Source organism: Conger conger, chromosome 17 (genome assembly GCF_963514075.1).
Source record: "Conger conger chromosome 17, fConCon1.1, whole genome shotgun sequence".
In the NCBI taxonomy this organism is placed as follows: domain Eukaryota; kingdom Metazoa; phylum Chordata; class Actinopteri; order Anguilliformes; family Congridae; genus Conger; species Conger conger.
Genome location: NC_083776.1, coordinates 11,816,363 through 11,839,290, shown reverse-complemented (window position 1 = coordinate 11,839,290; position 22,928 = coordinate 11,816,363). Strand labels below are relative to the sequence as shown.

The window sequence follows — 22,928 nt, the reverse complement described above, 5'->3', positions numbered from 1 at the left end:
CGTTAATAGTGAGCTCTTATTTTACCTACCGACTGTACCGATAACTCCAGAAAACATATATAGGCACTTTACATCCCAGTACACTTAGAATTAAACACCACTGAAATTAGAACATATAGGTCCAGTTTTTACGGACGTTCCCTCCTGGATTAAATGTAGCTAGTTTTGTATGGAGAATATCCAGGTCCCACCACAATTAAGAGTCGCGACGGTTCTCATGCTGCCTCAAGAGATGGCGCTATTTCCCTATGAGTGAATATTTCCATTGTTGCTAGGCACGCATTGTACTTGCATCTTAATTTTGTAAAAAAAAAAAAAGATAATAATAATAATAATGAAAAAAATTAAAATTCTAGTCAGAACTCTTAACTACTATGATCACAATCAATCAAAACTATTGTTAGGACATCACAGGTGTTTTGTTTTCCCTTTCATTATATTTGCATACATCACAGATGTTTTGTTTTCCCGTTCTTTGTTTATATTTACGGAAAAAAAAAAAGTTTTCTAAATCATGGTGAGAGAAGTTTCCAATCAACAAGCGCAGAAAGTGGACTTACCTCCATTGTGCGTGGTTTAATTGGTCGGGCTTGCAGGTGCTGCTACTCAATAACTCAGAAGGTGCGTGCGCTGTTGCTGTATAACCAATGAGCCTCTCCAAGCGGTATCACAACGAGCCATTTAACTAATTTATTTTCGTGTATTTTACAATTGGGACAATCCAATAAGCATTGTATCCCTCAGTGTTGGGTGTTTGAAATGTAGAAACCCAGTCCAGAGTTGCGACTTTGTATGCGAGTTCCACTGTCCACTGCCCATTGTGCAATGAGCAGCCAAGGTCGACGCTTGGGGGACATTACCCATCTATCGGGTCTGTGCCTGCCATAGAAACCCGTGAACCCGACCGCAGCAACCGCCCTTGAGCGAACTCCTGGAGAGACCACGTGACCTCAGATCTGAGAGAGAGAGAGAGAGAGAGAGAGAGAGAGAGGGGGGGGGGGGGGGGGGGGTAGAGAGAGTCGAGGAGAAAGAGAGAGAGGGGGGAGAGAGCGCGCGCAGCATCAGCACCGAAACTCCCCAGCACCAGCAAACCAGAGTACGCCAGTCTTCCGTTAAAAACTAACTGGAAGAAGCACGTTGATTTCCGTCAGGTACTTTGGTCCCCTTCTCAGAGAAGATACACTTTTCACTGTCTCTCTGGTCAGGCTAGGGTTCGGGGTCTTAGACCTGACACATCCTTAGTGTGTTTTCACTTGATTTCAAGCAAATACAATCTCAAGGTGGAGCCGCGCGTATCTAGGCTCACCGCGCTCCTGCAGGGTCTAGGATGCGCTCCCGGTACGTCCAGGTTCCTACCAGGTTTCGTCTCGGAGTCTGAGTCTGATGCCCCTGGCCGCCGTGCCCGAAGGACCCCCTCCACTCGGAGCAGGATGCCAGTGATGAGAGGTCTCCTAGCTCCGCAGAACACCTTTTTGGACACCATAGCCACGCGCTTTGACGGGACCCGTAAGTAACCCGCCCGAAGGAGTTCTCTTTCCCGTTCCTTTCCACGACTCAAGCCGTTGACCCCATACATACAATCCCCTCACACGCATATCGTGCTAAAGTGAAGTGCTAGTAAGTCGCGATTTGGCCAATGTTGTTGTTTTGCTTGTAATAGCAGCCAGCGTTTTCTATCCCGTTAAATTGTGGGGTTTGAATGGTATTGCCACAAATTTGTGAATGGATCAAAATCAAGATGATTGCTTATTTATTTGAATGTACCCTTTTACATGTGTTCAAAACTTGCCATTTGAGCAGAATACATTCTGTTCGTTTCTTTGTGTTTGTGTGTGTGTATGTGTGTGTGTGTGCTGTTTAATGCTCCGGTTTCCTCCACGTGTACCCGTGTTCTGGAGCGCAAAGCTACCTCGCTCCTGCGCGGAGAAGTTCTCACGTTGACGAGTTAAGAACTGTATATTGCTATTCTACCAAATGTGTGAAGTAAACGGATAAGCCTACATTCGGACATAATTAATCTTGACTACACATCATGTGGCAATAAATCCAACGGGAGGCATTTGGTTTTAATATCTGAAAACGTGAAAAAGCAACCATTCGCTCCGATTCCAGTAGCAGTAGTTGAAATTATTATTACATTGTTTTGGAGTCCATTTGTTTTCCTAGAAAATGAGCAATGTCTCGTTTGGATATGGCGCTAGACTGCGCACCATATTCTAACAGTTGGGGCGGTGATCGACGGGGGAGATATCAATGAAAACGAGATGCAAGGATACTTTTGTGAATGATCCACACGGGTCGCCACATTATAACGCTCCTGTCTGAGTGACTCCTCTAAATCAAAGATGCGGTCACCGATAATAATTATCTAACGCAGGCACAAGCATGTTTAGATGCAGATCCCATCATACACAACATCAATCTATCCCAGTGCACTGCTTTCTCTTGAGATTGGCAACTGTGATGACTGTAGCCTTTCCTTTCGTTTTAATAGGACGAACGCTGCTAATTCGATATGAAGCTGTAGCCTATGTTTACTTGGGTAAATCTAATCGTTATCAGTGCTGTACTACTGTGAATGTATGAATGTAGCAGCCGTGGTGTATGCCAGGGGTCCCCAACCCTGGTTCTGTGGAGCAGCTGGGTCTGATTTCAGGTTTCAGTTTAAAGTAATACGATTTGGTGTTGGCTCTTGTACTGCGTGGTTTAAACAGTAATTAATGGCGGAAATGATCCGTTATTCATGTTAATTGTCCGAGCCAACAGCTCGGAAGCATGGATCACAGGTGTCTTTTCTGTCTATATTAAACCTTCTGCTTGAATTGCTACATTCGCGAATGAGAAATTGCATGCAGCACGGATGTTAGACATATGGTAGCACGCGGGAAATAACAGGTGGAGTCACGCACCTTTTTAAGCGTTCCTGTAAATTGCATCTTTAATGGCGCAAACGCACCATTTGGATCCATTTCACCCTCTCTGCCTCCTGATATCACAAGAACAGGTTGGTGTGATTACAGTTCTATAAATAGAAAAAGAAAACGTATTCAAAATTAAATTGGAAGTACAAATTTGTTGATCTTGGAAGTTGACAATTGCTAATTTCCTATTAGGCTTCTTGTCACTCATATCTGGCAAAGATCCCCTGCGTGGACAGGTCCAATCCAGTGGTGTGTCATCATAAAGCTGAATCCCGGGCACAGTTTCCCATATTAAATATAAAGGTTGCTATTACATTAAACTACTGTTTAATGTAATAGCATTACACCTTGCTCCCCCCCCAAATGTTTAAGAAAGCAAAAATGCTACCGCTCCTTATTTGTGACTTTTTGGTTTGTTGTTGGTTATTGTTCACGGCAAATGTTGTTCACAGATCTTGTCCCCCATTCGTCCGGTTCCTCAGGCTACGTTTGACTCCTCTCTGCTGCTTTGACATGTGACATTTCGCTGTGCTGTGGTCTCAGGATGGCAGTGTAGAACAGCTGCTAAGGAGTTTGGCTTGCAATCCCAGGTTTGAGTCCTGGGTCTTGGGGCTTTGGGGTGTTTGTCTGGCTTTAGTGAATCTCTCAGCTTTAGCAATGGGCTCTTAGTAACGAAGTGTTAGTCACCCTCGGTGGGGGCAGTAGTTGCATGTAGCCATGATGCTGAAGTGAAGGTTCTGTTGTTTATTTTTTCTTTGAATAAAGATAAATGATTCAGAAATGAATAAGTTAATGCTTGCTTCAATTGCTTTGGTACTGAGAGTTGGTACATTTTAATAAAACATGGCAAGCCATGTGTTTTTTAACCTTGATACTTCATATAATTATAGGGTTGCCCATTAGCACATTCGTCATCGTTTAATCAAATTGCATTCATTCATTCATTAGATTTTTTTTCTGCCTGAATATCATTGCTATTCCTGATATATGTGCTGAAGCACAAATCAGCTCTCTGGAACATTTTCTTTACCAGAGCTATAACAAATAAAGTATAACGTGACGGATATCTTCAACATAGGGTATGTCTGTGTGGCATTGTTCTGTTGTGTACTGTATGTGTGTGTGTGTGTGTGTGTGTGCATTTAGTCCCTCACACGTGCTGAATGGTTCGAAGGCATTTTAAAACGAACTCAACCGGACGAAGCACTCTAGCGATCAGCAGAATAGAATAAAAAATTGAAACACTGGCATGCCCCTCACGTTTGATATACATTTATTTTCGATTCACCATCGCACACTGGCAGAAAGCAGGAACAACATTGGAAACATTCATATTCAGTACAGAAAATATGCAACTCCGAGGAAAGCCTTTTATGGAAATGGCCATCCATCACCCAGCTATCAGAGCCCATGGCCGTTTGGTGGCAGTAAAAGTTAATCGTCGATGCAAGGTCTGATTGCTGCCTAGTTAATTAACTTCCCCATTAGATCTCACGGTATTCAATGCAGAATCCATACTGTAGTGCTGCCCCTTATGGAAATGGAGTATGCTGCATGTTCTTAAAATAGATTATCAGCCACAGGAAAGATATTGCAACTCTGCAATATGTGCGCAGATATATTTTCAAGAAAGTCCCTATATTTGTAATGTACAGTATTTCACTAGATTTGGGGCATTAAGCTGGGATACGATGTGGAATTGCTCTTTTCTGACTGCACAAAAAGAATGTTTTCCTCCTCCACCAGTTTGGTAGTGTGCAGGAAACACATTTGTGACAACATGGTTTGGGCGCTCCAATCGGGGTTGTGTCCAATAAAAAAAAAAAAAACATTTCCTGCTGTTTCAGTTTGGGGTGGAATAATGCCTTTGCATTTTCACCAACCCGGGGCTATATTTTTGTAATCAGGGTACAACTGTCAAACGGCAGTGTGGAGGTGAATTTAGGCATGTCCAACACTGGATCTCAGTAATGTTGTGACTCCAGGCTATAGCGCAGGTGCAGCACAGTTGAGCTTGTTTTATGAATACATCAATAAATGAAGGAATGCATTACCTGTGTGTGTGGCCGAGGTGGAGGTTTTGTTTCTTTGTGGCCAATTAGATCAGTCTCCCTCTTTCTCTTTTATACCCCTGTGTCGAGGCTGTAAGTAAACTGGCAGTGTCATGTCTGATGAGCCTCTCCAGGGGATGCAGACTCATCACACGCTTGTTTATGGCGCCTCTAAAAAGAATCCAAGTGCAAATGAATGTTGTCAAGATTGATTCTGAGCTGGGAAGCTTTGTTTTGTCTTAGACCTTGAGTATTGTTCTTGAACCAGCTTATTTTACAGAAATGACAGAAATTGGAGTTGGACACGCCTCAATTCAGTAGCACCTTCCATTACCACTAGAGCCTGACAGTTGCACCTTCTCTGCAAAAACACAGCCAAAAATCTCAGAACAGTGCACCTTTCAGGAACTGCCATATCTGTTGTTTATGTGTGGAAAAGGTTTATTATGTGTCCTGTTTGGTTAAGGATACAGCTTCCCCTGATCAAACTAAGTACAGCTTAGGGGCGACAATGGCTCAGGTGGTAAGAGCATCTGGCAGTCGGAGGGTTGCCGGTTCGAATCCCACCCTGGGTGTGTCGAAGTGTTCTTGAGCAAAAAACCTAACCCCCAAATGCTCCTGACGAGCTGGTTGGTACCTTGCATGGCAGCCAATCGCCGTTGGTGTGTGAGTGTGTGTATGAATGGGTGAATGAGAAGCATCAATTGTACCGCGCTTTGGATAAATATATAAATATATATATAAATGCCAATCATTTACCATTTAGGTTAACCTGACCAATCAGAGCACAGCTTAACCTGACCAAACAGAGCACAGCTTCCCCTGACCAACCAGAGCACAGCTTCCCCTGACCAACCAGAGCACAGCTTCCCCTGACCAACCACAGTACTGCTTAACCTGACCAAACAGAGCACAGCTTAACCTGACTGAATAGGACAGCTTAACCTGACCAAACAGAGCACAGCTTAACCTGACCGAACAGCACAGCTTAACCTGACCAAACAGCACAGCTTACCCTGACCAAACAGCACAGCTTAACGTGACCAAACAGCACAGCTTATCCTGACCGAACAGAACAGCTTTACCTGACCGAACAGCACAGCTTAACCTGACCGAACAGCACAGCTTAACCTGACTGAACAGCACAGCCTCTCTCCAGGAGAAATATAGCACGTACAGAGAGCAGAAGCCCGGAACCGCAGCTGCAAGTCGGATGATAACCACTCCCAATCATGAGCTAATAGAGGTGGGACGCACAGGGGCAGCAGACATGTGACTGAAGTCATGTGTCATTTGTGAATTCCCTTTGAAAATGTGGCAACGCTGGAATAACCTGCCAATCAAAGGGCTGTTTAATGAGGATGATAAAATGCCAGGAGGATTTAACTGAAGGAGGGCTAGAGGACCCTGCTGTGGACAGAGCACTGTAACGACAGCCAAAAACGACACCTAGCTTCGCTGGCCCCACCCATACTCCTGTTCTAGGGTGATTCATAAGCACATGCTGTATTTGCTCAGCTATATTTGTTCAGTACATTACTTTTAGCTGACGCTCCTATCCAGATTATTTTATACCTCTTTCATTTTCTTTACATAGCAGTATTTGTTATGTAACTTTTGTAAATATCAGTCACCACAGATGCCACCAAATCCACTTAAACAGAAAAATTAAGAATAGCTGCTTTAAGTCTAGTTTGATTGAATTGCAAGTACATTTAATCTGGCTAAGTACATCTGTTTGAACCAATGAGATTTATGTCGCAGTATATATAGTGTACAGGCACAATTCTGTTTACCAGCTCAATGATACAGCAGCAGTATCTTGCCAAGGAACTGAATCTGCAGACTGTGGGTTCCAGTCCAGTTCCAATCCTTGGAAATAGATGTTCCTCTAACAGCCTAATATTCACTAATATATATTTATTTTTAACATAACCTTGAACTCAAATTAAATTTAGTACATAAATTTAGGTTTTATTTAACAGACATGCCTAGCCAGAGTGACGTACAGTACAAGAGAACATAAAAGCGTAAGTGCGGAGTTATGTGAGCTAGTGTCAGACCAGGATAATAACATTCCCTGGCCAGAGTGTGTAACTGCACCATCAATAAAGCGCTAAATGTAATGCCAGGCTAGAACCATAACACAAATACACATTCATATTGCCAACGTCCATAACAACATAAAGAATGTTATTGCAATTCTGTAATTGCAGAAGGAAGAAAGTGCTGAGGAGTGTGATTCGGGAGGGAGCCAAGGTACAGGCGAAAGAGTTGGGTCTTCAGTTTGTGTCACAACATGGCTGCTTCACCTCCTGTACTGACCTCTGTGGATGGCTTGTTCCCCCACTGCATGGCCACTGTTCTTGCATGTACATAACCCTCAACACCACTTCCCCAATTAGCCATTCTGATGAAAAGGCTGCAGTTAATCTGGGCTTAGCATCTCATTGTAAACCTCTCTGAAGGGGAATGCTAAGCCAGATCGCAGTGCCAATACTAAGGGGCCCAGGGAAATTAATGGCCTCGGAAATGAACGGCTGCAGATTTGTCAGGACTGGCGATGGCCACACGGTGTGGGGAGTAAATAATAAGAGACATCTGAAGTAGGTCTTTATTCATTAAGGCCTTTTGATAAAGGCCGGTTTCCCCTGTCAAGTGGTCGTTCGGCAAATCCGCGCTAATCAGCATCTCCCGGAACAGCCTGGTGAAAAGCTACAGATGGAGTTAGCTTTGGGAATTTACCTCTGCTCAGAACATTCTCCCCCCATGCAGGCTGTGCAGCTGCTCAGCCCAAACCTACACCATGTTAAAGCCACACAGCCAAACAAGAGAGACCCCGCTGAGCTAAAAGACCCAGGATGACAGATGAAGTGGATTTATCATTTACGTCTGTCAAATAGCAATATGACCGTAGCATATATTACAGTGCCTGCCCTGCTCTGGTGGAAACTCCAGACTACTGTTAGGCTCCTTGACTTGAAGAGGATACACGAGTGTGATACTCTCTCCACAGCACTGTGCCTTTTGATTGATGGCCGTGTTTTACGGCACCTGAGGGCCTTTCATGCCGTTTCAGATTTTAAAAGCGAATGATACAGTAGATTTAGCTCTTGTGTTACAGCTTAACGCCTCTCTCAATTACGTCATAAATTTCACCTGTCAAAAAAAGTGAAGCCACCTTTTTTTCTCATTTCTTTGGATGCCATTAAGGGGGAATTGCAGGTTTTTATTGGTTAGGTATGAACAACATTTGCTCAAGAGTGCTGAATAGGCAAAAAAAGCAGTATAGTGTTTCAAATTATTACAAAGTGATTTCTTATTTTTCCAAATTATGGCACTAGTCAACATGAAACTAGTATTCTCCCTGGCCAATCTTCTGGCATGATGCCTCTGCCCTTCATCATCAGCTTCCTGGTCGCGGTCGTGTACTAATATTTTTAAATTACCACAATCAGTAAATCTTTGACGGGGATCGAACCCCGAACAAGTGACTGCACAAACCACTGCTGCACTAAGCTTAAGCAAGATATATAGGTATAGGTTAGCAGGTGCTTATGGTTGTTACTGTATCAGTGAGAATTACAGTATCTGGTGCTCAATCGCATTGTAAATTAGTGCCCACTTGCCCATATTTGTAGCACTATTTTTTCAATCTTTCTTTGGCCCTCTTGGAAGGAATGTGGTACATTTGCTTCCTCCATTTTCTGTACATGGTCAATTCTTGGTGATACTGGTGCCATTTCAGAATGTGAGCTATTAGTCACACCAATTTTGTTCATTTCCCAGAATGCACCATTGAGTCTCAGACCAATGAACAATCACTTTCATTGTCCATTGGTCCGCATATACTAACACAGGAATTATAACTTTATTATATATATACACACTCAGTGAGTACTTTATTAGGTATTTATTAGACTTATTTTCTAGACGTATTGGTCTTCTGCTGCTTTAGCCTGTCCATGTAGAGGTTTGACGTGTTGTGTGTTCAGAGATGCTCTTCTGCAGACCACTTTTGTAATGTGTGGTTATTTGTGTTACCGTCGCCTTCCTGTCAGCTTTGTCCAGTCTGGCCCTTCTCCTCTGACATCTCTCATTTCCAATGCGTTTTTGTGATACTCAAACCACCCTGTCTGGCACCAACAATCATCCCACGGTCAAACAGATGACATTTCTTCCCCATGCTGACATTCGGTGTGAAAAACAGCTGAACCTCTTGACCATGTCTGCATGCTTGTCTGCATTTAGTAGCTGCCACATCGTTGGCTGATTAAATACTAGCCTTAACAACCTGGTGTACAGGTCTACCTAATAAAGTGGTCACTGAGTGTGTATATATACATATTATAAATGTTTATGTTGGCGGCACAGATGGTGCAGTGGGTAGCACTGCCGCCTCACAGCAAGGAGGTTCTCCCACAGTCCAAAGACATGCAGGTTAGGCTGATTGGAGAGTCTAAATTGGCCATAGGTATGAGTGTGTGAGTGAATGGTGTGTGTGCCCTGCGATGGACTGGCTACCTGTCCAGGGTGTATTCCTGCCTTTCGCCCAACGTATGCTGGGATAGGCTCCAGCCCCCCTGCGACCCTGTTCAGGATAAGCGGGTTAGGATAATGAATGAATGAAATGTTTATGTTTATGTTTATATTATATACCTGTATTTTCACCACCTCTCTCTGTTTATAGTGAAGAATTGTTTGGCGTAATGCTTTTACTACCCTTTAATTACTTTCAGTGTAACACAGCTGTTTAGAAATAATGATAGCTTGAGGCTTTATAGGTGTAAGATCTTAAGCAATGAATATAGATGAAAAAACTAATGGAATTATTTATTTTGCGGGTTTGAGCAGCTCTTGGGGCACAATATTATTTGCGCAAAACTGATTTGAGAGGCGTTGCGTTAATCAAAAACCTCAACTGTACTTAAGACGAGTGTCCTCATTGGATTGGATGCTCCGGAGTGATTTGTATTCATGAGCTGTTGGCTTTTGATGGGGCAATGAGGGATCTTTACAGACAGAGCCAGTGTTACTTCTCCATTACACAGCCTTTTTCACCACATGCTCATCTGCAGAGGAAAATTGATTTGCTCTTTGTGTCTATGTGTGTGTGTGCATTTGCATTCGTGTGTGTTCATGTTTGTGTGTGTGTGTGTGTGTGTGCGTGCGTGCAGTGGTGCGTGTCTGCATTTATGTGAGCTGCTGCTTTGTGTGTGAATTCTAGTTATTATGGTTGCAGCCAATAAGTCCCAACCCCATTCCAACAGATAGGCAGATTAATGGGGATGAATTTAAACCTTTTAAACATGAAACGTGTTTCTGTTATAAATTCCATATAACTGATGCACATAAATTCATGAGCCAGCCGTACAGGAAAGAATATAATCTTTGTAATGTTAATGAAGTAAATTCACTGTATCCAATTTATCTGACTATTTACCTTTTAATCTCCCTTCATTATGACCATTCCATTCAGTTCTCGCTTCTGATGGAGAATATTAAACCTAACGGCATGTTACTGTCTCACATAGAGAGTCAGAGCCTGTACCTGTCTCACATAGAGAGTCAAAGTCTCACAGAGAGAATCAGTTTGTACCTGCTTTATCTCCATTTTAATACTGTCTTATTAAAGGGTAATTCGACTCTAGATCACATATTTTAGCTGTAAACATGTCTGTATGGCTGATAGTCAAACGATATGCCATCAACGGTCCGGTGCGGCCCGGTGCGGGCGCGGTGCGGTCCGGTGCGGTCCGGTGCAGCCGCGGTCTGTTCAGCACACAGCGGTGTCCCGCTCCTCTGCTCTGCGCAGTGTGCTTGTGAGTCAGTGTGACACGAGTCCCGGCCAGCTTTTTTACACCCTCAGGCGCTCTGTCCACTGACCGTGCCTCGCTGCTGCTGTTCCAGCGGAGTGACTTCCAGGCACACGCGGCCGTATCAGCGCTCAGCAGGGCTCAGCAGGGCTCAGCAGGGCTCAGCAGGGCTCAGCAGGGGGAGTCCTGTCACGGTTTCCTGGTTAAAGTGGCCATTTTGTGGCTCCCCGGCAGGCTGGATGCGAGTGCATTCACATATCAGGTCACACCAGCAGGACTATTAAACATGACTGTAAAATGAACTCTCCCAAACCCTACAGCCCTTATCTCACACCCTGTGCCCTATCCCAAATCTACACTCATTCTCACACCATACACCCTATCATACACCCTGTACCCTGTCCCACACCCTACACCCTATCCCAAACCTATTCTCATACCATACACCCTGTTCCTCACCCTACACCCTATCATACACCCTATACTCTATCCCAAACCTTACACCCAGTGCCACAGCCCATGCCCTGTCCCAGGGGCTATACCACCCTATCCCACATCCTATCCCACACCCTGTACCCTATCCCACACCCTACTCCATATCCTGCTCTCTTCATCCTGTTCCACTCCCAGTAAGAAGCTCACTGCACAGTGCCCTTTCTTGGATTCCTCCTTAGGGAAATTCCCAGCAGACCGACAATAAGGAGTAAGACCTGATGAAAGTTCAACGTTCACTTGCCTTACCTGACTGCCTCTCACCAATCTGAACACTGTATAGTTGCTTATGAGACTCCTTACCCGGACAACTTTACAACTACTAGCCCGGAATAAGAAAGCACACTGGGCTCAGAGAAATACACTACTCTCTTTAATGTATAGGTGAGACTGACGTACAATGACGTCTTCCTCAGAGTAAAAAAACAGCTGTATATCTGCTATTTTAGCCTGGGGCGGGCTGAGCCAAAGCTCACACAGGAAGCCCGTTCCACTGCGAGCTGAGCCAGCCTGGCTTTCTCCAGTCCTGCGAGGACCACGTGGGTCTGAACAACATGCTGACGGAAGCTCCTCCGTGCTGGTGAGGCGTAACCAGGTAAATGTGTTTAACCGCCTCTGAACCCTGAAATCCATCAATCTGACACGTTACGGTTGAGATTTATTAAATGTGGGATGCTTCAGGACAAAAGCATGAGGCAGTGAGGGACCTTTCCCAAAGATGCGTATAAACCGGGATAAAAGGCCTTAGCTCATCATTACTTTGTTTTGACCCATGGCATTGTTGTGTATTACAGCAAAGTTATTGTTTTACCACGAATCCTGCTGTATGAATGGATAGTGTGTGAAAACGTAAGCTGTGTTGGTCACTCTGGATGGGGGCATCTCTTAGTGAATAATAAAAAATAAAAAAACTATTCTCTGTTCTCCAACATTCTATCTCCTGCCACACTGAAATGCATGCTGGGAAGCTGTGCTCTGTCTGTTAATCAGTCCCTGTATCCCTGCTATTCCCTGCTCTTCCAGGTTGCTCAGCTGTTTTATAGGCATGAAGCTCAGAGTTCACATATCCTTCCATCTGTTTCTCTTTAATCCCAAGCACAGGGAATTCACTATGTGTGTGTGTTTGTGTGTGTGTGTGTGCCTTTGTTTTCCGATTCCATTTCCACTTCCCCTCTCAAACACTAGGATCAAAAATGCTCCCAAATATCTCCCTTTGTCAAAAACAAATGTTTATCAAAATGAGCAATATCCAGACCGTAGAAATGTTTTGTATATTTGTCATCAAAAGCAGTGGCCCTGTTTACCTGATACTGGATTACACAGTCTCTGGTGTTAAGTGTTAAGCTTTAGGATGTCTTTAAAATCTTACTGTTAGCCTTCTTTGAACTTGAGGGCATTATGTTTATATTATATTTGCATAAACACATTGAATATGTTTTATCTCCCACAAGTTATTTTATGAGTTATCTGAGTGCTGATTTTAAGCACTATTCCTGTGCTCTATAATAATGAATGTAGTGTCCCAGGCAGACCAGCCCTTGTACAGTTGAGTCTCTGGTGGGTCTTTAAGCAGTGCTGATGAGAGAATTTCCAGCTCATTTCAGGCCTGTCTGTGATGGCTGCTTGATGAGCCCTCTCTAAATGCCTCATCACCATTTTCAACTGCTTCTTTTTCTCATTTCAAAATGATCAAACGTTATCATCTGCTGTTGTTAGGCTCAACTGATGTCAACACAGTAAGCCAGGTCTAAACCAAACTCAAGCTTTCTGTTTGCACACAGCAGAATGAAGAGAGATGAAACGGAATCTGAGAGGCATGTATCCTACATTCTTTGTGTTTTGCGAGTTGTTTAAGCCTTCAGTACATTTGCTTTCTCCTTCCCGAAAATGGCATGGAAACATCCCTCTCCCTCATACGCTCAAAAACGGTGGAAAACTTACAAAGCGCTAAATCTGGCCTCTACTAAGCACTGATTGGCTGAAGCACTGATTGGCTGCTCCAGTGTTCGATGTGGTTGCCGTGTAATTGGCTGTTGTGTCACTCGGGGAGGCGGGGCTCTCATCACCTCACTGGCTCAATTGGCTACCTGCTGTGTGAGTAATGGTGGGCAGTTGGACTTTAGTGTGAAGAGCAACAGCGGCAATTTTGCATGCTAATCTGTGTTCTCCCATATTTGGTCAGCATCTTGCAACAATGGAACACTTTGCAGTTATGATTCATCACTTAAAAGACTAAGATGTTTCTGATAATTGGAGATGTTGTCAAAAAGTGCATTTTGTCCAGTTAGACTCATGTGGAGAGCATCTGCCAGCCTACTATGAATTAATAATGTGACTGACAGGGAGATGAGGACTGAGGAACAAGATTTAATTTATAACTGTGTAGTGGCCACACCCATACACGGCTTTTACTCCTGCTTTTCTCTGCCACACTTGTGCTCCTAAAGGAGACTGCAGGGGTGTGTGTGTGTGTTTGTGTGTGTGTGTGCGTGTGTGTGTGTGCGTGTGTGTGTGCGTGTTTGTGTGTGTATGTGTGTGCGCGCGTGCGTGTACGCAAGTGTATGTGTTTGTATCTGTCTATATTTCTTTGTGTGTGAGTGCGTGCACCTAATCCATAAAAAAGTACACCTACAAAGAACACAGACACACAGGGAGGCACACAGACAGACTCATAGACAGACAGACACGCACACACGCATGCACACGCGCACAAGCATACACATACGCAGACACACAGGCAGGCACACAGACAGACTCATAGACAGACAGACACGCACACACACACACGCACGGATATCTATGCAGAACAGACAGGCCTCCTCCCTGGCTCTAATGAAAACATCATTCAAGCTCCATAAATTCGCCTGGTGGGATCGTTCACTCTAGCTGCCCTGTGATTGGCTGCTGGCTGCTCTAACAGCTGATAGCACTGGTGCAAAGGGAGGCCGTGTGGCTCCTGCTGCAGGCGATGAGTCTAAGTACAGTAAGGCGGTTTGAAACCGTAATGAGGCTTGGACAGTCAGAGCCCTCTATTACAGGCCCGGAGGACCTGGTTCATGTCAAAGGCAATGGGGGGTCAAAGGGCACGCTGCGAATGCAGTCGACATGCCAATCTCCGAAAGTGAGCGCAACGAGGGCTTATTTCATCACCAACCATGGTTGAGCAGGCCTGTCAAACATATCTCCAGGAGGACCATGGGAACACGAGACTTGTGCTAGTAACAGATACGGTATTTCCCTCAGTGTAATATAACATTAGCTTCATTACCTGCAAGCATGAAATCGTACCTATACTTTCAGAAATGAAGGTACTAATGCTTGTCGCTGGGACAGGACCCTCTAGGTACTTAGAATTGTATCCCTAGCAATCAATATCTTTTCGTAATTAATTTGCACCTTTTTTGCTTGGAATACATACTGATTTGTACACAAAGAGAACATTATTGTACTTTCAGGGTACATTCAGGGAAATTTCAGCCTTGCAGAACAAACATGTACCTCCACCGTCAGTGCATTTCTGAGAGTGTAGTTCTTTAGTCTGTTCATAGCAGCAAAATGCATCCTTAGAAACATGGGCCTTCTACAGCTGCCCAGCCGAATTGAATGAAGCAGTTCTTTCACTACTTTTAAATGAAGTCACTGACCCCCTGTCTTCTACATTTGAAATGAATGGCGATAGAAGCATGCTACAGACTATTGTGTGAGGAAAAGTTGGAATGGTCCTTACAAATTGGTATGGGTGAACAGATGCTACGTCGAAGGGTCATCAGCTAATCAGGCCGGAAATGCTGTCTGTGGCAGTGTGAGTGCAGGCTGTGCAAGCCCGCTTCAGATAGCCAATTAGCTTTGTTAAGCCATTCGTTAAGCAATGGACAACACCAGTCAGGCATCATTCGCTGCTCTCATTATTCTGATACACTCCACCTCCCTCCCTCACTCCCTCCCGTTCCTTCTCCCTCGTTTCTAACCCCCCTGTCTCTCTGTCCTCTGCTGTTCTGTTGTCCGTCTCCCACCCCATCCTTAGACTGCAATTTTATTCAAAATGCTTTATTGAGATGACATTCTCTGTGAATATGTTATCGCTGCTTTACAGACAACGACTGTATTTTTTCATAGAGACACGGAATTGCAAAACAAATACAAAATAATCCATAATCCATGTAGTCCTTTCTTTCGTAAAAACAAAGGAAGTAAATTTACGCGGTAGAAAGGATGTAAAATAAATCTGAATGAGAACAGACATATTAAAATGAAAATTAATGAGTGATTTATGCTTGCTGTGAGTTTGTACTGGTATCTCACCAGTTGCATTTACATTCACTGTCTATCTGGCTATGGCACGCTCTGTGTCAGCCTGGTCCTTCTCATGTTCAAACTGATTCCATTATATTCACACTCCACTTCTCCCTCCTTCCATCTCATCCTTTGCCAGTGCTTTGGCACTCTCTCAATTTCGGATTTGCACATCACTGGCTCCTTGCCCTCTCTCCCTTGGACCAAATCTTTGGCAGCATAAGTCATTTATTGTGTCTTATTTTCACTGTAGGGTTCTGTGAGTTGCTTGTTTTAATCTACATTGACCGCTGTGCTAATGGTCCCTTGTTCACATTAACCTGGGTCAAACCTTCTTTTGAGTTCTATTTCCAATTTTGGCCCCAGCCCTTCCTTCTTGTGTGCGTACTATAATCAGCACTATGTCAGTCTGACCCATCTTCCTGCTCAGCTCTTAAGTGACATTTTACCAGCTCTATGCTAATTATCCCACCACCTTCCAGACCTACTGGCTCTCTGTATTAAGCAGTTTTCTCCTTCAGAAACAAAATAATGTGCAAAGTAATGGGGTCAGTCTCAGGGAGTCTGTGGTTGTATTGTCCGTGTCTAGCATTCCTTATTTTTGTTTTATGATAGACTGGCGAGGATTGTTCACTGTTAGAGCCTTATTTTCTGTGTGTGTATTTGTGTACCTTATATATTATGTGCTGGTTTATGATCAATACTGTACTTCGATTCCCATTCATGGCACTGAGGAAAGTGAAACAGGATATTATAGTGGAAATTAGGTCTGTTTGAGGAAGTGGTAGGCAGGGGAAATGGTAAGGTCTTTCTATGTCATTACACGTTGGATTCCTGTGCCTGCTTTTTGGGAACAAATCTGTGAAGAGGGTATTTAAAACTACCCCTCGTGCATTTAGACAGTGACTACACTAGGAATATTTGGTGAAAGAAGCCACTACAGTACATTCACAGTATGTGTGCGTACATGTCTACAATTTACAATTTACAGTTTAGTCATTTCACAAATACTTAATAGCCAAAGCAACTAGCAATTGGCCGTTTCACATGGAAAGCAAACACCATAATAGCTTGATGGGCAAAGATGCTATCATTTAAGTGCCACTTTCAGGGTGCATGCCTCAGGACCTGCGAGATAAAGGGAGAGAGGGGTTTATGTTTCTGATTATTTTTTCAATAGAAACATTGTGGCCTAGTCTGAAGATGTGACCCGGTAGATGATTGTGGACGACAGCCAGACAGTGAATCTGTCTCTTTGATTGATTGGGGACGGTTGTTCCCCTATCGGGGGACTGAGTACGGAGATGAGCGAGGGTTGTGAGGTGTGACGGCTAGGTACTCTCAGACACGGCACAGCCAGCTGCTGAGCGGAGGACACTGAATGGAGAGGTCTGCTGAGAGTGTGTGGTGTAATCATTCTCTAACCACAGGGAGGGGCAGCATCATTTGCAGCTTAGTATGCTAGGGTGAGAGATTGGAAGCCTGTGGGAGGTCGTCAAAAGTTGAGGCTAGGTTTTGAAACCACTGGTAGCTGGTTGACCAGTTCAGACCAGATCCAAGCTCGATTTGGTTTAGCTGGTTGACCAGATCAGGTACACTGGTAGCTTGTAGACGAGCTCATACCCAGTTAGACCAGCTTTATGACCAGCTTGACCAGCTCAATTTTTCTCAATTTGGCATAGCTGGATCTTACTGCAGGGGTGGCTTGTGTCCATATCCACAAGCCATGAGAGCAGGATCTGGCAGAGTCTAAGTGTGCCAAACGCAACACACAGCTGCGTGACTTCACCCCTGTTGAGTGAAGTGTCTGAGGGGAGCCGTCTCAGCAGAGTGGCCTGGCTTGACATCCGAGTCAAGGAGGCTCTTCAGTCGGAGATGTAGCTGATTGCAGACTACATGCTCCAGAGTATTGGACCAAAATGAGAGCAATGAGAAAGGTCAGTTATTGTGTACTTCTGCTGGGTCCAGTGAGAAGAGTGGTGACATGGGCCCTCTGCAGATCAGCAGGGACCATGCTGATTGATGGAAATATATTGAAGGGGGCGGGGGTCAAGTGAACACACCGCAGGGCATTGGGATGTTTTGCGATTTTGAGTAAGGGATGAGAAGGAGGAGGGGGTTGGAGAATGGTGCGTGGTGGGGAGACAGGTTGAGGACAGAGTGAGGAGGAGTTTTTTAACTTTTGTTTCAAGGAAGCGTACAAACCTTCTCTGTTGTTAAAGACGGGGTTGGGAAGAGGGGTGAATGTGAAGAACAGTTTGCGTGTCGAAATGAGTGAACGGAGGCAGACGGGCGAGCCCATGTGAGGAGACCGTGATGGAGTGGACGATAGACAGATTGTCTAAGAACAGACTGGTGTTTGTTTGTGTTTATGCCGTCAGTTAGACAGGGATTAGGAGCGGAGGGAGTCGAAGGAAGCTACAAAGAGTGAGTGCAGGGCAGAAAAAGCAGAATAAGAGAGCTGGCACTGAGTGTGTGTGTGGGTGGGGGGGGGGGGGGGGGGGGTGAGAGACAGGAGAAAGGTGGAGAGAAAAGAATATAAAGTGGTGGTGGAAAATGTGAATTAGAGATTCTACGAGATTATGAACTGAGCAGTTTTCTAATGTGGACAAGGTTCACTTGGTTGCTGGAGTTGTGGGTCGGTGCAGATAAGCTGAGTGACTGGAAAAGGGGGCTGGCGATGGAGGACTGTGAGGTATGGACATGGAGGTGGAGGTGGAAGTCATCGAGGAGCAGAACAGGGCTGCCCTCTTCTGGGAAGAAGCTGAACAGGTAATCCATCTACTCTAGGTCCCTCATGGATTTGGGGTATGATACAGAATTACAATGAAATCTCTCCCAGGAACATTGACAGTGACGGCATGAGATTGAAATACAACAGGAGGGGGGTCCATGGGGGGCATATAAAGCATAATAACATGTAATGTAATGCCATATGATGCCTGTGGGTCTAGGCGTGTGGGAAACACGTCGGCCGAGGAGAGGGCTGCACACCTGGATGTGTTATCTGTGATCCTTGTCTCAATGAAGGCCAAGACGTGAAGGGAGAGCAACAAAGCTTGAGCCAAAATGAAGTCCACCTCTTGACTGCTGATTGCCTGTCTCAGAGACATCTTGCAGTCAAAAGACTTAAACCGGTCATGATGCTTTCCGCTGGCGTAGCCAAAGGATTTAGCTGCTGCCGCATACATGCGCCTGCTTAGGGAGGTCGGCTTTCCTCCGCGGTACTGTCGGCACCGAGAGGAGAATCTGCATCCGCTCGTAAGCAGTGAAGGACATTCAGAGTCTCGGCACGCTCTAACCAGGCACAATGCGCCTCATTGCCTTCTGACGGCAGATGGGTGGGAATAATGGCAACTGGAGTTTGGCAACAATGGTTGCGCAGCCACAGAGCTGCTGTGTGAATATAGTAGTGATTAATTTTAGCGGTGATGCACTGGGGCCCGTCTATGCCATGTTTTGTATCCAGTAACATGGGGCTGATATCTGGAAATAACGGTGGTGCATGGTTACCTTGGTACATGAAAGTACCGTTCTGTTTCAATACCTTCCAAACTGTTGGTTCACCATTTTTAGACTTTAATGTTTTTAGTGTTCCTATAAGGTTCTGTTCCACTGAAAAAACCTAATTTTCAGTCAAGTTTACCCATTTCTGTTTTCTGCAGCAAATCGTCTGGTTGGCATTTATATAGCACCTTTATCCAAAGCACTGTACAATTGATGCTTCTCATTCACCCATTCATACACACACTCACACACCAACAGCGATTGGCTGCCATGCAAGGCACCAACCAGCTCGTCAGGAGCATTTTAGGGGTTCGGTGTCTTGCTCTTCAACACAGCCTGGGCGGGGGTTCGAACCGGCAACTCTCCGACTGCCAGACGACTGCTCTTACTGCCTGAGCCATGTCGCACATTCAATTTTCAGGAGACTACCACCTTTTGAATTGCACCATGTGTTTGGTGAAATTAGTATCATTATTCACCATTTCTATCTTTGGAGTCGATTTTCTCAAAACCTGATTTTGTACGATATTACAGGGTATTACAGAACCATTTTTCTCAGTGCATAGTTATCCTATCATCATGAAACTTTGCAAACCTTTACTCCATATCCAGGAGAATATTGTGAGGCAATTATTATATTATTTTCTTGTTATATGCTTTAGGGGCGGGTACAGCATCACAAATCTCAATGAGTATGATGACTCAAATTACTGTGTTCATATGCCTGCAGTCTGGCTTGGGGTCAGGTCAGGTTCGGTTGGGTTGGGCTTCCCCGCCATGCAGGGAGATACCTGTGTAGGGAGATCACTCGGAGTGCCGCTGCGGGCACCCTCTTTGCAGCACCGCTCTGTTTGTTGTGGTGGGATGACCTCTGATGGGTGACTCACTCGGGGTGGCCAGAGAACCTTCTGGCAGCAGCGGGAGGCTTCCGGAGCTCCGGTGAATCAGAGGAGAGTGTGCAGCGCTGAGCCAGCGCCCGCCTCGTTTCTGAGGTGTGATTCCGTCTCTGCCTCTGCCCACAAGGCAGCGGGGAAGCGGTTGGTCCCAGGGCCTGTCCCAGCGGAGGTGGGTCTGCGCACTGTATTTCCGGAGAGATCCCCTGGCAGTTTGCATCACATGGTGATGTCATCTGCTTGCAGCGTGCTGCCAGAATGAGGCTTGGCGGGAGTCTGTGTACCAGCAAGGGAAGTCAGTGTGCATGTTCACCAAAAAGGTTGAGGGCTGTCGGTGAAAGGTAGCAAGGCCCCAAAACACAGTCGCGCATACACATGCGTGCATATACACACTCTTATGTCTCGCACACATATACGCTCAGCAATGCATGAACACATCACGACATTTGCACACATACACATAAATGCACACTCTTGACGTGTTGAAATCCATGCACGCATCGCAGTGACATTTACGCACACACATTATCAGATGCGCTCATGCACAAAAGCATGCTCATAAACGCATTCTCTCGCATGTACACGCGCACACACACACACACACACACACACACACACACACACACACGCACACACACACACGCACACAAGCACACACACACACATGCACACACACACACGCACACGCACACACACCAGGGGGATCCTGTGTTTTGCTTTGATGAACATGCCCACAGGCAGAGAGCCCTCCAGGGCTGAGCTCATCCGTCTCCGCTCTCCTGCTCCACGGCCCTTGAAGAGCGCTCACTTCCAGGCCTGCGCTCTCAACGTCCTCTCCCACCTCATTAAAAAATCATTTTCCTTTTTCGCTTTTCAATAGACTGTTTCAGCTTTGAATGACTTCCAACCTCTCCATGCATCCTCCCTACGTCTCAGGTTCTGCTTCAGACCGCCGTCAAAGTGACGGGCATTCTGCCTTTCTGCCACGAGCCTTCTGAAATATTCATGAACGGAGAGTTGGCTCACGTGTAGACGCCGTAATGGACGGGGCAGGGTTTGAAGCATTGGGCGTAATGAGCCACAGGTTTCTCTGTGAGGGATGGGCATTCTGCTCATCTGTTGCACTGTCATGCACACACACACACACCCACCCTGAGCCGTTGCCAAAGCTAAAGTTCATTTAACGTTCTGTTGTGGTATATCAGGGCTCCGGGTAGAAAGAGTTCCAGGGTTTCTCGGCTGGTTTTTGGGAAGCTTATAATGGCCTATAGCTGCAGGCATAGCCTGGGGCACAGAAGACATAGCCTGCAGCTGTTTGCACCGGTAATCCTTGGGAGCCAGACACACTCTACCTGCACACAGAGGCACAGGAAGATGACGGTACTGCTGATTTTTATCTACACTCAATGACCTGGTGTCTTACCACACTTGGTTTGCAAGGCGGTCTCACGCAGATACGAGTAGGAGGAAGACCGTTCATGTGTTGCTTGAGTGTGCGGTGACTGACATGACACCTAACCGACCAATGGGGCGGTTGGTGATGACGCTCTCATTCTGGTCTACAGTAACCATCCCATTCTCGTTCAACGTGCCGTGCAGAGTCCTGAATTCAACCGCAGTCTGAGCTGACACGGCCGGGATTCAATACCACATCATTGGGCACATCCGTGCACCGGAACAGTGCTTTAATAGAGACACCCAGTAGCCCCCAACATTGATGACAGTTATTATTTTGGTTATGTTTTTTTTATGAATTAACCTTAAAGCGTTCTTTAAATTTTTGATGATTTGAGATTTTTCAACTTTGATTCTTTTAAACTCAAGAGTTTGGTTGATTTCTTTAATGGAAGAAATGTGAGGGAGGGAGACGGTCTCTGATGAGAGAGAGATCAGAGTGTTAACAGCAGGACCTTGAATGTCAGATTTATGTAGATTTTCTAAATTGCAAGCTTAATTTCCACGACAGGGCTACTACCAGGCACCAAATTATTTGTAGAAGCAACAACAGTTTAATACTTTGGGCTTTTCAAGGCTTTTTTCCCCCTCTGATGCCCTTATGTTATTATCAATACACTTTCTCTCCTGTGTTTATTGATTAAAATTATCGTGGCGTTAACTATTACTGTACTTGCATACCCAAGGCAATTCATCTGGCTGTCCAGGGCCCAAATGCCCACTATATATTCACCCTCGACCCTTTGATCGCTAACGAGCAACAATGTATTACTCCCCACGTATCAAAAACTCTGCTGATGCCCAGAGCCGTATCTGCAGTGTCAGCAACATGCCTTCCAGTAGTGACATAGTAATAATAAACTAATAGAAACCATTGTGTGTTTTAACATGGCAGCAACCTTGTACCGTGCAGTATGGATCTTGTTAATTGATTTACAAATGGAGTGTAGAAGATTTCTGCCTTCCATATATCAGTTTTATATAGAATCTGGCTCCCAGGGAGAAGTGGTTGAATAAGCCTGCTGTACACAATCCCTTGGTAATATGTATTAAATACATTAAATTCATGTCACTGAAAGTGTTTGAGTGAGTGAGTGGTGGGGGATGGGCGGGGTCCTCCCCATGAGATTACTTTTATTGATTGCAATGTTTTCTTTATTCATGTGCTTTGGCAATGCAATACTTTATATTCCAACTGTCAAGACAATAAAGATCTATTGGATTGAGAGAGTGAGAAACAGATTGGGGTGGGTCTCTAGGGTAAACGAGGGCTGTGTCTCCAATGCCTCTACTCATGTCCATTCACCAAACAATCCAGCCTCTCCAACTGAATCAGTAGTTCTCACTGTCAAGAGGTCCTTGGCAAAGAAAGCTCCTAAATAATTCACAATGTCTATAAACACAAAGCATGAAATATTCAAGCCATATTTCAGCAGTGTGTTTTCAGACTAAGTGGTAATCACGTCCTTGGGGTCAGGAGTAATTCTGATGGTGCTGACC

General features: G+C 45.0%; 1 protein-coding gene across 1 annotated transcript in view; it reads left to right on the top strand.

Annotated features, from left to right (window-relative positions):
• Positions 1 to 1,430: 1,430 nt before the first annotated feature.
• Positions 1,431 to 22,928, top strand: part of LOC133116162 (potassium voltage-gated channel subfamily H member 3-like) — a 41,197-nt gene continuing 19,699 nt past the window's right edge. Inside the window, 1 exon segment of the mRNA XM_061225433.1 lies at positions 1,431 to 1,506. Coding sequence (XP_061081417.1) covers positions 1,431 to 1,506 — 76 coding nt within the window.